The sequence below is a fragment of the Schistocerca americana genome, chromosome 4, assembly GCF_021461395.2.
Source record: "Schistocerca americana isolate TAMUIC-IGC-003095 chromosome 4, iqSchAmer2.1, whole genome shotgun sequence".
NCBI classification, from domain to species: Eukaryota; Metazoa; Arthropoda; class Insecta; order Orthoptera; family Acrididae; genus Schistocerca; species Schistocerca americana.
Window position 1 is genome coordinate 345,040,337 of NC_060122.1, and position 13,637 is coordinate 345,053,973.

At 41.3% G+C, this 13,637-nt stretch overlaps 1 protein-coding gene across 1 annotated transcript in view; it reads right to left on the bottom strand.

The window, feature by feature from the left end:
- The window catches only part of LOC124613475 (dynein axonemal heavy chain 6-like), a 984,594-nt gene that overhangs the window by 692,812 nt on the left and 278,145 nt on the right, over nucleotides 1-13,637 (bottom strand). Inside the window, exons 82-83 of the mRNA XM_047142181.1 lie at nucleotides 4,063-4,253; nucleotides 3,839-3,954 (exon numbers count right to left, since the gene is read on the bottom strand). Of these exons, the coding sequence (XP_046998137.1) occupies nucleotides 3,839-3,954; nucleotides 4,063-4,253 (307 nt within the window). The remainder of the gene's footprint in view (nucleotides 1-3,838; nucleotides 3,955-4,062; nucleotides 4,254-13,637) is intronic.

Sequence of the window (13,637 nt, forward strand, 5' to 3'; positions counted from 1 at the left end):
ACATTTGGTCATTGCATACATCTGCAGATATTTCCATACTTTGTTTAAATTCATAGACATTCAGTTATTTTGCTGCCCATTATGATCATTTACTCTGCAAAGAAAATTAATTGTCATTTCTTACGGTATTTTGTCGTTTGTCCTTAGCTAACACATCTCATATAATTTTTCATAATGCTTCTTTTTGCTTGTAAATATGCTGTACATATGTTAGTATTTAATTAAATCACTATATACATATATCAATAGGTTCCCTAGTTCTTAGACACTGGATGTATTTGTGTAGTATTTCCGTTTACTTTGTATTTAGTTTAAGTACTTGTACATATTGCATTCCTATTTGGTTGCGCATTCTGCCAGCCTGTCACACATGCGTAGAGGTCAATGTTTCCTCTCCTTCTGCTGGCACCAGCGCATAATGTTGAGCGAGGATAGCTGTGTCATATGCTAACTTTGATTGTAATTTTGCTTTGTATGAAGCAGTGTATTACTTCACATTGCTGTTAATTGTATGCCTACATGGACAAATCAAAAGAAATACTTATGCCAAAACACATTACTTTGTCTTAAAATACACTCCAGAAGAAAAATTACACTTAGATTTACAAACACTATGTACAATTATATTGTGACAGAAAGAAAAAATGCTACCTAGATTCATCATTCTACAAAAGCTTTTATATGTTTGTGAGGGTGGAGGCCCTTATCTCGACCTGTTTTCTCATATACTAATCTGTACATCCCAGGATGTAGTACTTTGGAAATTCCATATGGTCCTGAATAGAATAACTGCCACTTCTTCTTCAGTTTGCCAAATTTTGTTGATTTAGGGTGCATCCATAAGAGGACTCATTACCCTTCAAAAAATTGTGAAACTAGTTTCAGTTTCTTATTATAAATTTTCTTCCTATACTTGGCCCTGTTTTCTAGTATAACCATAGCATGTTTGATTTTGTCTTGTACTGCCATTTCTGTAGTGTGTACCTTCGGTATGGCCAACTCTCACTTATTCGTTTGTTTTGTTCAGAACATTAATTCGTTAGGTGTGAAACCTGTTGAAGAATGCGGAAGGATATTAACAACTTGCATGAAAAGAGTTACATATTATAACCAAGGGTACTGAATAGGTTGGTTGGATGGTGGAATACCACAGTGGGAGGATGGGGAAGATAGTGTGGAGAATATTTATCTTTTCAGGCCACACTGAGAGGTAATCAAAACCACAGCAGAGAATGCGATTAAGTTGCTTCAGTTCTGGGTGATACTGAGGCATAAATGAGTACTCCTTGTGGGAAGACTGTAAGTGTTTAGGGGATGGTAAGTGGCTATGGAGACAAGGCACAGGAGATCTATTTCTGGATGAGGTAGGGAGAATAATTTTTGTCTGTGAAGGCCTCTGTGAGACCCTGGGAATGTTTGGAAAGGGATCACACATCACTACAGACGCATGTGGCTACGCTGTATTGAAGGGACTTCTATGTGTAGAATCAGTAGTAACTGTTGAGGTAGAAGTACTGCTGATGATTAGTAGATGTGATGTGGACAGAGGTACTGATGTAACCATCCTTGAGTTGGAGATTAACAGTGAGAAAGGTGGCTTATGGGACTTTGGAGAACCAGATGAACTGAATGGGTCAGAAGTTGTTGATGTTCTGGATGAATGTGGATAGGGCGTCCTCACACTCAGTCCAGATCTCCCAAGCCTTGCTCCGTATCTGCTATGTAACTACTGTCTGGTCTCAAAGGAACACCCTTCTCACAACTCAGTACCATCCAAGATTGCAGCACTGAACCATATTCTTTGTCAGAGTTTCAACTAATTCTTGCCATGCTCTAAACTAATAAATATCCTCCTCACACAGCAGTATTCCAAATTACATCCAACCTTTGCAATATCCTTGTCCATCACTCTTCCACCCCTACTCCAATCCCCTTGCCCATGGCTCCTATTCCTGCAATAGACATAGATGCAAGACTAGTCACAAACACCCTCCCACTAACACTTACTCCAGTCCTGTCACTGGCATCTCCTTCTCATGAAAGGCTGAGCCACCTGTGAAAGCAGCCTTGTGATCAACCAACTTACCTGCAATCAAAGTGCCACATTCTATGTGGACATGACAGCTAATACGATGATTGTAAAAATTAATGGACACTGCCAAACTGTGGCCAAGAGACAGCTGGAACACCACTGGGCATGCCACCCAAACACTGTGGCCTTGACTTCAATGCCTGTTTCACAGTTAACACCTTCTAAATTTTTTGGACAAACACCAGCTTCTCTGAATCGTGCAGGTCAGAACTCTCTCAGCAACATGTCCTTTATTCCAATTATCCCCCTGGCCTCAACCTTTGCTAGTTACTGTCCACCACCCACCTGCCCATCCCATTCCCTACTCCAGCCTTATATCCCCCCCTGCATTGTCCTTTCACTTTCTGTACTTCTCTCCTCTCCTCTTAACATCCCCCCCCACCCACCCACCCTCCCAGCTGAAATTCCAGAACAGCCTCCCAATGCTGCACTTAACCACCCCACTATCCTGGTATGAGTTGTGCTTGTGTGAATGTGGGTGATTTTTGTTGACTATGTCTGATGAAAGACTTAATCCAGTAGCTGAATTTTATGTGCAGTCTGCTTCATTGTGCTGTATGCCAGTCAGTGCCTCTTCTATGTGGAGAGCAGCAACCTATCCCTTTCATATTGATGTTATTACACAGAGATTTTCCACTGTCTGATCAGTGTATATATTAATAATGAATAAAATACATTATATTACAGTCAGTCATATTTACTAGGTTATTTTGATATGAATCATTGTCATGAAATGAGTATTTGCATCCTAAAAAATTGCAGATACAATAATATTCAATGGAATTTACTTTTTTGTTTAAAGAATAACATAAAACAAATATGGATTTTTATGGATTAATCTACAAGTAATTTGAGAACTTTTTTGTTTATTTCCTTTCTTTGCAATTTCTGTCATATTTAACAATATAAAATGTGTCTGAACAAATGCACTTAGGTACTTCAAATTTTTGAGTGAATTATTGCAGGGTTGGAACTTAAATAGTGGCAACTATTTATTGACAACCGATACAAAAGAGTTACATGTTTGCAACTTTTATTGTCCTTCAAAGTAGTCACCAGCATTGTGTAGAACACATTGCCAGTGATGTGGAAGATGTAGTATACCATTAGCAGAGCCTGTTCTGTTGATGGTGCGAATGGAGTGGTCTACTGCCTGTCGAACCTCTGGAACAGTTCTGAAGCGAATGCCATGAAGTGGTTCCTGCATCTTTGGAATAAAATCAGTCACAAGCACTTAAGTTCAAGGAGTATGGTGGATGGTACAGTACTTCCCAGTCCCATCAACAGAACAGAGCAGCCACAGCTTGCGCTGCATGTGCCCGCGCATTGTCATGCAAAATGATGGGTGGGTTGTGCAGAAAGTGTCGCCGCTTCTTTCACAAAGCTGAATGCAAGTGATGCTCCAAAAATTAACCGTAATACTGTGCATTGACGGTCTACCATGGAGGAACCTAATGTGTTAAGATAACACCATCACAGTCTTACATGACAATCACCATAACTTTAGACCACTTCATTCACACCATCAACATAACAGGCTCTGCTAACAGTGTACTAGACCTTCCACATCGCTGGCAACGGGTTGTACAAAATGCTGGTGACTACTTTGAAGGACAGTAACAGGTGCTTGTGAACAAATAGTTGCCACTATTTAAGTTCCAACCCTCATACTAATGTGTTAAGCAATTCAAAAGGTGGGAATTAACATATTCCACAGACAACCCTCAAGAGAAATCTGGCAGTTACCTTATAATCCAGACCTTCTGAGCAGTTGAACACTACGCACTGTATAGCCAATGACTTAGCAAGATCTTTTGTAGTCTCTGTTTTCCCTGTACCTGCTGGTCCTGCAGGAGCTCCACCTAAAACATAATTAATAACACTGATATTCTTTCACTCCTTTCAAAAATATTAGCAAAATCTTAGATTTGAGCAAGTACTACTTTTTATATAGTATCATTGATTTCTACCTAAGTCTAGTTGCAAAGCACCCATCAGGCAAAGGTAACATTTATCAGTAAGAGGTGTTATCACCAAGCGCGGAGATGCTCCCAGGTACTCGTATCCATAAACATAGCATGCACTTGACATTCGTGCAACACAGTTGTCTATATCTTCCTCCCAGTAATAACGAAGCTGCTTCAACCATTCAAAGTGAGAGCTGCAGAAAAATAAATACGTATGGTATAAAACAAAAAAATTTTTTTTAAATGTCAAATCAGAAGAAACACTCACCAGAAAGAATAAAGATATATGACTAACAGCAATACTAAAATGGATATAAAAGTTTATGCCAGAGACATTTTATTCATTGGTTTATAACGGGACATTAATATGGAAGGAAATAAAATATGGGTGGGGAAAATGTATTTTATCTCTAAGTCTGCACAGTTGAGACAATTCAGACACATGAGAAGAAAAGACAAACTACATAAGGGAGTAGCTATCAAATTTTCAATGACTTCTTAACTGTGCCCATAAATCTTATGTCAAATTTTCAGTTATGTCCAAGAGTGAAAGAAAGATTCTGATGGTTCCTAAATGATCTGGTTGGCAGTCAAGTTAAATTTGTTGTTTGTATTGGAAGCATAACTGGGGCAGATGCATTACTGCCTCTGAAAATACATCCAAACTCACTTAGAAAAATTTTGTTTACGGAGTCAAAACTGACCTCTGTTTTAAGTGTCTATGGTACTTTTCCATATAGCTTTTCTGTCTCCCAAAGCATGCTGAATTGAGGTTTGTTAATGTTCGTTGGTTCAGTATGTCAATACTTCTTCACACCATTTCACTTGCTCTTCCTTTCATCCACCTCCTCTTTCTTTCTGTCCTTATATATTTTCATTGCTGCAAGCTACGCAGCATGCTAGGTGGCACTGTGGTTAGCATCACTGTCAGGCATGATGTGTATCACCAGTTCAGTCCCAATCAGCAGCAATTATTTCTTGTTTACTATTTATCATTTGCGGAAGGATCTCAAAATTTGTTGTGTTTGTATGTTCTGGAAGATTTGATATTTGTATAACTAACAACACTCTCCATAAAGGAGTCAAGTGCTGTTCTGTCTGTACAATGGTGTTCATAATGAAAATACTTTCAGCACCAAATGTTGTATTTCATTAATGACCTGCTTTCAGATTTGGACTTTAGTGAGGTTATGACATGGTACAGTCTGGTGGAGGCACTGTGTACTTCAAAAACATCTGCATCCCAATGGCTTCAATTATGCAACATGTAAGTCATCATCTACATGTACAGGAACCAAAATACTAGCAATACATCATACCCAAGGTCCATATATTGAGGAAACCAATGGATTACAAACCACAAACAAGTCAGCTGCACATTAGGCACCCATCAATGTTTTCCAGAGACAATGGTGAGGATCTGACAAAATGGCTGAAAGCATTTGACTGAGTTGCCAAAAACAACAGGCAGGATGGCTTGATGTGTTTGACAAATATGTACTTCTTCTGAACAGTAAAGCCCAGCAGTGAGTCAAGCATGATAAAAAGAAGCTTGTTAGCTGCGAAAAAATACAAGCGAAACTGAAGACAACATTTGGGGGCAATCAACAGCAAGGCAGATTGGCTTTAGAACAACTAAATGGAAATGAGCGTTTGGCGTCATTGGCCGGGAGGCCCCTCGCGGGGCAGGTCCGGCCGCCATATCGCAGGTCTTATTACATTCGGCGCCACATTGGGCGACCTGCACGCCGGATGGGGATGAAATGATGATGAACACAACACAACACCCAGTCCCTGAGCGGAGAAAATCTCCGACCCAGCCGGGAATCGAACCCGGGCCCAGAGGACGGCAATCCGTCACGCTGACCACTCAGCTACTGGGGCGGACTTTAGAACAACTGAAGAGCAGAGTAACATCATGAGAAAACAGCAAAGTGTTGCATACAGAATTTTTGGTCCTATGCAACACTATGAAACCAAATATGACAGAAGTCGACAAAATCTGCTACTTTATGAGACGAGTCACAGAAGACATATACCAGACTCTTAATGATTTCACCTGAGGAATTCATTAGGTGGTGACAGCACATCGATGTAATATGACAAAGATAGATAACAGAAGTATGACTGACTCCCAAATGTGGTCCTTATGGCAGTTCTGGAAGGCTCACATGACCTTGTCTCTCTCATATACCAGTTTGTAAGAGAAGAAATACAGCAGTTTATGGCAGTCAAAACTGGAGACCAAGTAAGCAAGAGATAGCAGCAATGAATGTTGGCCCCATATGCCAGAAAGTAATAGAGAACATTGAAGAGAGGTATTGATCTTCAGCACCAATCTCTGCCATTAATTGAGCATGCCAGAAGGAATGGATTTGCCAACGATCTTCAGCACCAATCTCTGCCATTAATTGAGCATGCCAGAAGGAATGGATTTCGCCAATACCATCTTATGCCGCAGCCTTCAAACAACAATCCAGGATCCAAACAACACAGATACAACCAACTCCCCTGTCAAGTATAATGCCCTTTAGAGGAACAACATTTGAAGGGCACAGGACAACATGCTGGTACGTTTCCATTTTTGATGGCCTGTATATGTTGTACACCACTGCAGACAAAGAAGACAGTTGGTCAATGACTGCTACATGCCCAGATGTCTACCATCACAACAGTTGTATTTATGTCAGTGAACCACGGACAATTATAGTTGATGTTTGGGGCAAATCCCATTTGCTGTATCCCTCTCCAGCATGTCACAGCCATTATCTGTCACCATACAGAGGTGCCAGCTGCTTGCCTAGATGGTGAATTCATTAAAATTTAGCAAGGTGACCATCTGTGGACTTGGGGACACAAAAAATGAAAATCTTCCATTAATAATGATAGTCATCATGCCAGGAAATTTAATCAATGTCATCATTGAGGTCAACCTGTCTGGGCACTAAGTGACCCACAGGTTCCTTTTTCTGTAATGTTCAATGTTTACCATTGCTCGCTAAAGAAGACTATGTTTTGTGATACGAAAGTGACTGTGCTGAAAGTTGTAAATCAGAAATATGCCCAGCTGAAAGGAACAGTTTTGCAAGAATAACTATCAATGATAGAACACAGCTTTTCGAATTTATCATTTCAACAGAATGTAGCCGTAATTTTATTCTTGGGTGGGACTTCTTGCAGGCATTACAAGCAGTCATTAACTGCGGAAGATCAAAGTTTCAGGCTGGCATCCAGACTGACACAGCTATTCCAACAAACAAACATAAAGATTATTCTCGGCCATTATTTGCCACGCAAAATGTTGTTATCTTGCTGTCATAAATGTGATAAATTACAGTTTCCAGAATGAGATTTTCACTCTGCAGCGGAGTGTGCGCTGATATGAAACTTCCTGGCAGATTAAAACTGTGTGCCCGACCGAGACTCGAACTCGGGACCTTTGCCTTTCGCGGGCAAGTGCTCTACCAACTGAGCTACCGAAGCACGACTCACGCCTGGTACTCACAGCTTTACTTCTGCCAGTACCTCGTCTCCTACTTCCAAACTTTACAGAAGCTCTCCTGCGCACCTAGCAGAACTAGCACTCCTGAAAGAAAGGATATTGCGGAGACATGGGGATGTTTCCAGAATGAGATTTTCACTCTGCAGCGGAGTGTGCGCTGATATGGAACTTCCTGGCAGAAATCCTGGTGAAAATCTCATTCTGGAAACATCCCCCAGGCTGTGGCTAAGCCATGTCTCCGCAATATCCTTTCTTTCAGGAGTGCTAGTTCTGCTAGGTTCGTAGGAGAGCTTCTGTAAAGTTTGGAAGGTAGGAGACGAGGCACTGGCAGAAGTAAAGCTGTGAGTACCGGGCGTGAGTCGTGCTTCGGTAGCTCAGTTGGTAGAGCACTTGCCCGCGAAAGGCAAAGGTCCCGAGTTCGAGTCTCGGTCGGGCACACAGTTTTAATCTGCCAGGAAGTTTCATATCAGCGCACACTCCGCTGCAGAGTGAAAATCTCATTCTGGAAACATCCCCCAGGCTGTGGCTAAGCCATGTCTCAGCAATACCCTTTCTTTCAGGAGTGCTAGTTCTGCTAGGTTCGCAGGAGAGCTTCTGTAAAGTTTGGAAGGTAGGAGACGAGGTACTGGCAGAAGTAAAGCTGTGAGTACCGGGCGTGAGTCGTGCTTCGGTAGCTCAGTTGGTAGAGCACTTGCCCGCGAAAGGCAAAGGTCCCGAGTTCGAGTCTTGGTCGGGCACACAGTTTTAATCTGCCAGGAAGTTTCATATCAGCGCACACTCCGCTGTAGAGTGAAAATCTCATTCTGGAAACATCCCCCAGGCTGTGGCTAAGCCATGTCTCCGCAATGTCCTTTCTTTCAGGAGTGCTAGTTCTGCTAGGTTCGCAGGAGAGCTTCTGTAAAGTTTGGAAGGTAGGAGACGAGGTACTGGCAGAAGTAAAGCTGTGAGTACCGGGCGTGAGTTGTGCTTCGGTAGCTCAGTTGGTAGAGCACTTGCCCGCGAAAGGCAATGGTCCCGAGTTCGAGTCTCGGTCGGGCACACAGTTTTAATATGCCAGGAAGTTTCAAATTACAGTTGTCAACATAGATGTTTGATTAAACTGTGAAGTTCCTGTCAATTGTGGAAAGCTACTCAGGCTCACAAAATAATTCTACAAGGCAACATCAATCTTAATCATTGCGTATAGTCAGGGATACCTTTCAATCACTAATTGCCTTAAGCAGCCACAACTCATCCCTAAAAGTATTGTGTAGGTACTGCCACTCCAGCCCAGTATGGGCAGCTTGGTAACATCAATGAAGATTCATGCTCTGCTACCACTACAGACACTGCAATGGATGTAGCAACTGTGGCAGTGAGATAAGGACCCTTGGCAGCTGGCAAAATATGATGGTCGTGGATGCCATGACTGCTGCAGAGGGGTGGGGAGCTGTCCTAGTTGTCAGAGTGGCAGAAGATCTGCAACCATGGGCATCATGTGTTCAGTGGGTTGGCAAGGGCTACGGGATTTTGTGTGAGATGAAGGTGGTGGCAGCAAGACAGATGTAATGCACGTAAACTCTTGATTACTCCTTTCCAGTGGTGCAGACCAGCATTGACCCACAGCATACATGTTCCATGGGCATGGGAGAATCATCAATCTGATGGCACATCATGAAATAACACTGCATTTTAGCAAATCATCAGTGCAAAAGTGCGGTCACTTGGTGATGCCAAAGGGCCAGGAAGGAGCTGACTCAGCAGCTAACAACAAGTGCCCTCACAGTAGGTTTCTCGCTGTCTGGTGAATCCTCAGCATTGAGCTGCTACATATGTGTTATTATACCTATAAGGACTTGAGAATTATCCATTATCTTTCACCCCTAGAGACCTGTCCAGTGTACCGTTCCCCATTAGCTCCCAAATATCACTGATTTATTTACCCACAGATGCTTTCCCCGGCTAAGACCTGCATCCTTTATATTACCCAACGATACTTCATAATCATAAAGCATAAGTGGGCAATGAAAAAACAATTCCTGGATTTTCCCAGGTTTTCTGGGTAAGATACACATTTTCCTGGTTAAAGAAACACATTTTCCCAGGGAGAAACACATTCTTTACTGGGTGAAAGTACACTATTTCCCAGGTGAAAATACACCTTTTTCATATACTTTTTCTCAGAACTGTAAAACTTATCAATCCTTTGAATGGTAAATGGTTTATGCACTAGATTATAACTTCCTGGTGCCTTAGGAAATGAAACACAGGGGAAAAACAAAGCATTTTGGAAAGATCTTTTTTGTGTAGCAGCACAACTTTCAATATTTTCATATTATAAAAGTATAAATATGAATTCTATCAAACACAGCACATTAGTTTCCAAAATATTGAAATTGAGATTGTGGTGTGCTTTTGTCAGCCAATCCTAGCTCACATCATTTCATCTTGCCAGTCAATAACAGAGGATATTCAGAGCATAGGACACATGATGTTTTCAGCCAACAGTAACATCACTGTTAAGTAGTGTGAACACAGAAATAAGACAAGTTAATGGTTTAAGAACAGCTAAGCTTTCACATAATAATACTGATATTTTATTGTGTGTGTTATCCTTTAAGTTATATGGAACACAAATAAGCAAGTAAAATTTTAAATAATTGCACAAACAGCTGCTCTTCTGCACCTGAAATTTTTCTAAGTGGCTGGTCCTGAAAGTGTTTAGTTCTGAATGAGTGTTAAATGTTCTTCAATTTAAGAAATTCATCACACATTCCCACACGTAACATAATTCATCTTGACTAAAAGAAAATTTACCCTGCAAGTAACACTTTTCAAATGACCATTAGTAATATTTTCCTGCAATCTGTTAGAAATGTGAACAGTTGTGACATCATGCTTACTGAAAGCAATTTGTTGTTACGAAGTATGCAAGTCTTCATTCTAAAGCCTTTAGACACCTTTTGTTGTTGGCTGATGCTAGCCTGCACACTTCTTTGCAACTTAAGTTTTATTTTGGTGTTTTCCTCTTGTTTGCGTTTTATCACTGCAGTATTAGTCTACAGTACAGGCTAAAGTAAAATTTTTTGTTAGAGTATTTAACTGAGATCTAAAATAATGAAAAATTCCTAAATTCTAAAAAAATCCTAGGTTTTTCCTCGTTGTCTCTCAGATGAAAAAGTTTCTGGGTTTTTCCCTGTTGTCCTGGGGCATACACACCTTAATAATTCTTCTTTATGATAACTCTCTAACACATAATCTTCACTATAAATCATCGATACTTCATAATAACCTTCAGTGTTTCAACTCACAATTACCTGAGATACTACTCCAGTGTACCCCACTGCACAAGCACCTTGATGTCACTGATTTATTTAACCACAGGACCTTTCCCAGCTATGACCAGTGTATCTTAATACACTTACACTGCTCCATAAATTGCTACTGCCCAATATGTTTTCCCATACACTAATTCTAATGTTTATGGAGTATAGTATAGTTAAAAAAAAGAAAGAATAGTAACTATATACACAACTCTGACTATATGTGAACTTCAAACCAGAAGTGTACTAACATGGATTCTTGTAGGGCTTTAAAACTTATAGCTTACATCACTATTAAATTACATCTACACTCCTCCACCATTCACTAATTTACATAACCGTTTCCTCCTTGCACTTGATTATAGGTCCCAAACATACACTTGCCTTCATTCCCAAGATATTCTTAAAAAAAATAATAGACGTAGAATCAGGAAAAATGGAAACAAGGACCCCCACAAGCAGTTACAATAAACAAATGCTGTCACTTACTTAGATTGTCTATGACCATAGCACCTTTGCCAATCTCACTGCTGTCATCAAAATGCAGCGGTGTAGCAAGATCAACAGTTGCATGTACCTTATCTGGCAATAAAATATATTGGTGCAGTGGGGCCCCATGGTGGACATCAGAATTAATGGTCAGGGGTGTGATGACTGCTACAGAGGGGTGGAGGATCTCTTCTTTTACTTGCCAGAGTGGCGAGGGCTCTCCCAGCCTGCACATTGTGTATTTGATGGGGTCTCAAGGGCTACAGTAGTTCATTAGAAATAAAGATGGCTGCAGCATGCAGATGGCAAGCCTCTAAATTCTTTTTCTCCAATAAACCAAAACAATCACAGCTGTGTGCTCTTGTCTGGTGGTGTGGCCCACTGACAATGCAAAGTGTCTCTGTTCTATGGGTGTGCTCATGGGCAGATCTCATGGCCCATGGTTACGCGACACTGTGCTGCAGCGAATTTTCTGTGTCAGTGCACTGGCCCAGTAGTGATGATGGGCCAGTAAGGAGCTCAAAAGAGAGTTGGCAGCCAAGGCCCCCACAGTGACTTCTGGCACTGGTTCGCAAAGCCTGTAGTATTGGGTGACACAGAGGTTTTGCGGCAAGGCACCACACACTTAGGATCTCAGAATAAAAAAGGTAGGCTGATGCAAAGACATCTCTCCAGCAGTTGCTGGACCAGTCCTCCAGCATGGTGGTCACTGGTGGCAGTTGCCGACCTGAACCTCAGCCTGGTGGCTCTAATGCTGGTTGTTATGAGATACTTTTTGCATAGTGACATAATATGTGGCTGTCATCAGTTCTTTGCCTTCAAGGCAGCAAATGGATCACTGTGTTCCAAATTCCCTTTATGTTTTGGTATGCTGCAGCACTACTATTAAACTGTAAATTCCTTGACTGCGGATTCCTCGACTTGCGCCATACGGTGGTGGGGTTTCGGGTTCCACTGGATAGGTCAGAAGTCCATTACACCCAGCAGGCAGCTACACGGGTAGCAGGGGTTATGTGGTGTGGACTGGGCGGTTTTTTAGGTTAGATGGCCTCGGGCAAGTACAGAAAGGGCAACAGCCTCAAAGGGTGCGGGGCAAAGTCAGGACATGTGGGGACCAAGCAGCAATCAGTATTGTAATTGTAAACTGTTGAAGCTGTGTTGGTAAAGTACCGGAACTTCAAGCGCTGACAGAAAGCACCAAAGCTGAAATCGTTATAGGTACAGAAAGCTGGCTGAAGCCAGAGATAAATTCTGCCGAAATATTTACAAAGGCACAGACGGTGTTTAGAAATAATAGACTGCATGCAACCTGTGGCGGTGTGTTTGTCACTATTAGTAGTAGTTTATCCTGTAGTGAAATAGAAGTGGATGGTTCCTGTGAATTATTACGGGTGGAGGTTATACTCAACAACCGAGCTAAGTTAATAATTGACTCCTTTTACCGACCTCCCAACTCAGCAGCAGTAGTGGCAGAACAACTGAGAGAAAATCTGGAATACATTTCACATAAATTTCCTCAGCATGTTATAGTCTTAGGTGGAGATTTCAATTTACCAGATATAGACTGGGACACTCAGATGTTTAGGATGGGTGGTAGGGACAGAGCATCGAGTGAAATTATACTGAGTGCAATATCCGAAAATTACCTCGAGCAATTAAACAGAGAACTGACTCATGGAGATAACATCTTGGACCTACTGATAACAAACAGACCCGAACTTTTTGACTCTGTAAGTGCAGAACAGGGAATCAGTGATCATAAGGCCATTGCAGCATCCCTGAATATGGAAGTAAATAAGAATATAAAAAAGGGAGGAAGGTTTATCTATTTAGCAAGAGTAATAGAAGGCAGATTTCAGACTACCTAACAGATCAAAACGAAAAAAAAAGTTCTGTTCTGACACTGACAATGTTGAGTGTTTATGGAAAAAGTTTAAGGCAATCATAAAATGCGTTTTAGACGGGTATGTGCCGAGTAAAACTGTGAGGAATGGGAAAAACCCACCATGGTTCAACAACAAAGTTAGGAAACTACTGCGAAAGCAAAGAGAGCTTCACTCCAAGTTTAAACGCAGCCAAAACCTTGCAAACAAACAGAAGCTAAACAATGTCAAAGTTAGCATAAGGAGGGCTATGCGTGAAGCGTTCAGTGAATTTGAAAGTAAAATTTTATGAACTGACTTGACAGAAAATCGTAGGAAGTTCTGGTCTTACATTAAATCAGTAAGTGGATCGAAACAGCATATCCAGACACTCTGGGATGATGATGGCATTGAAACGGAGGA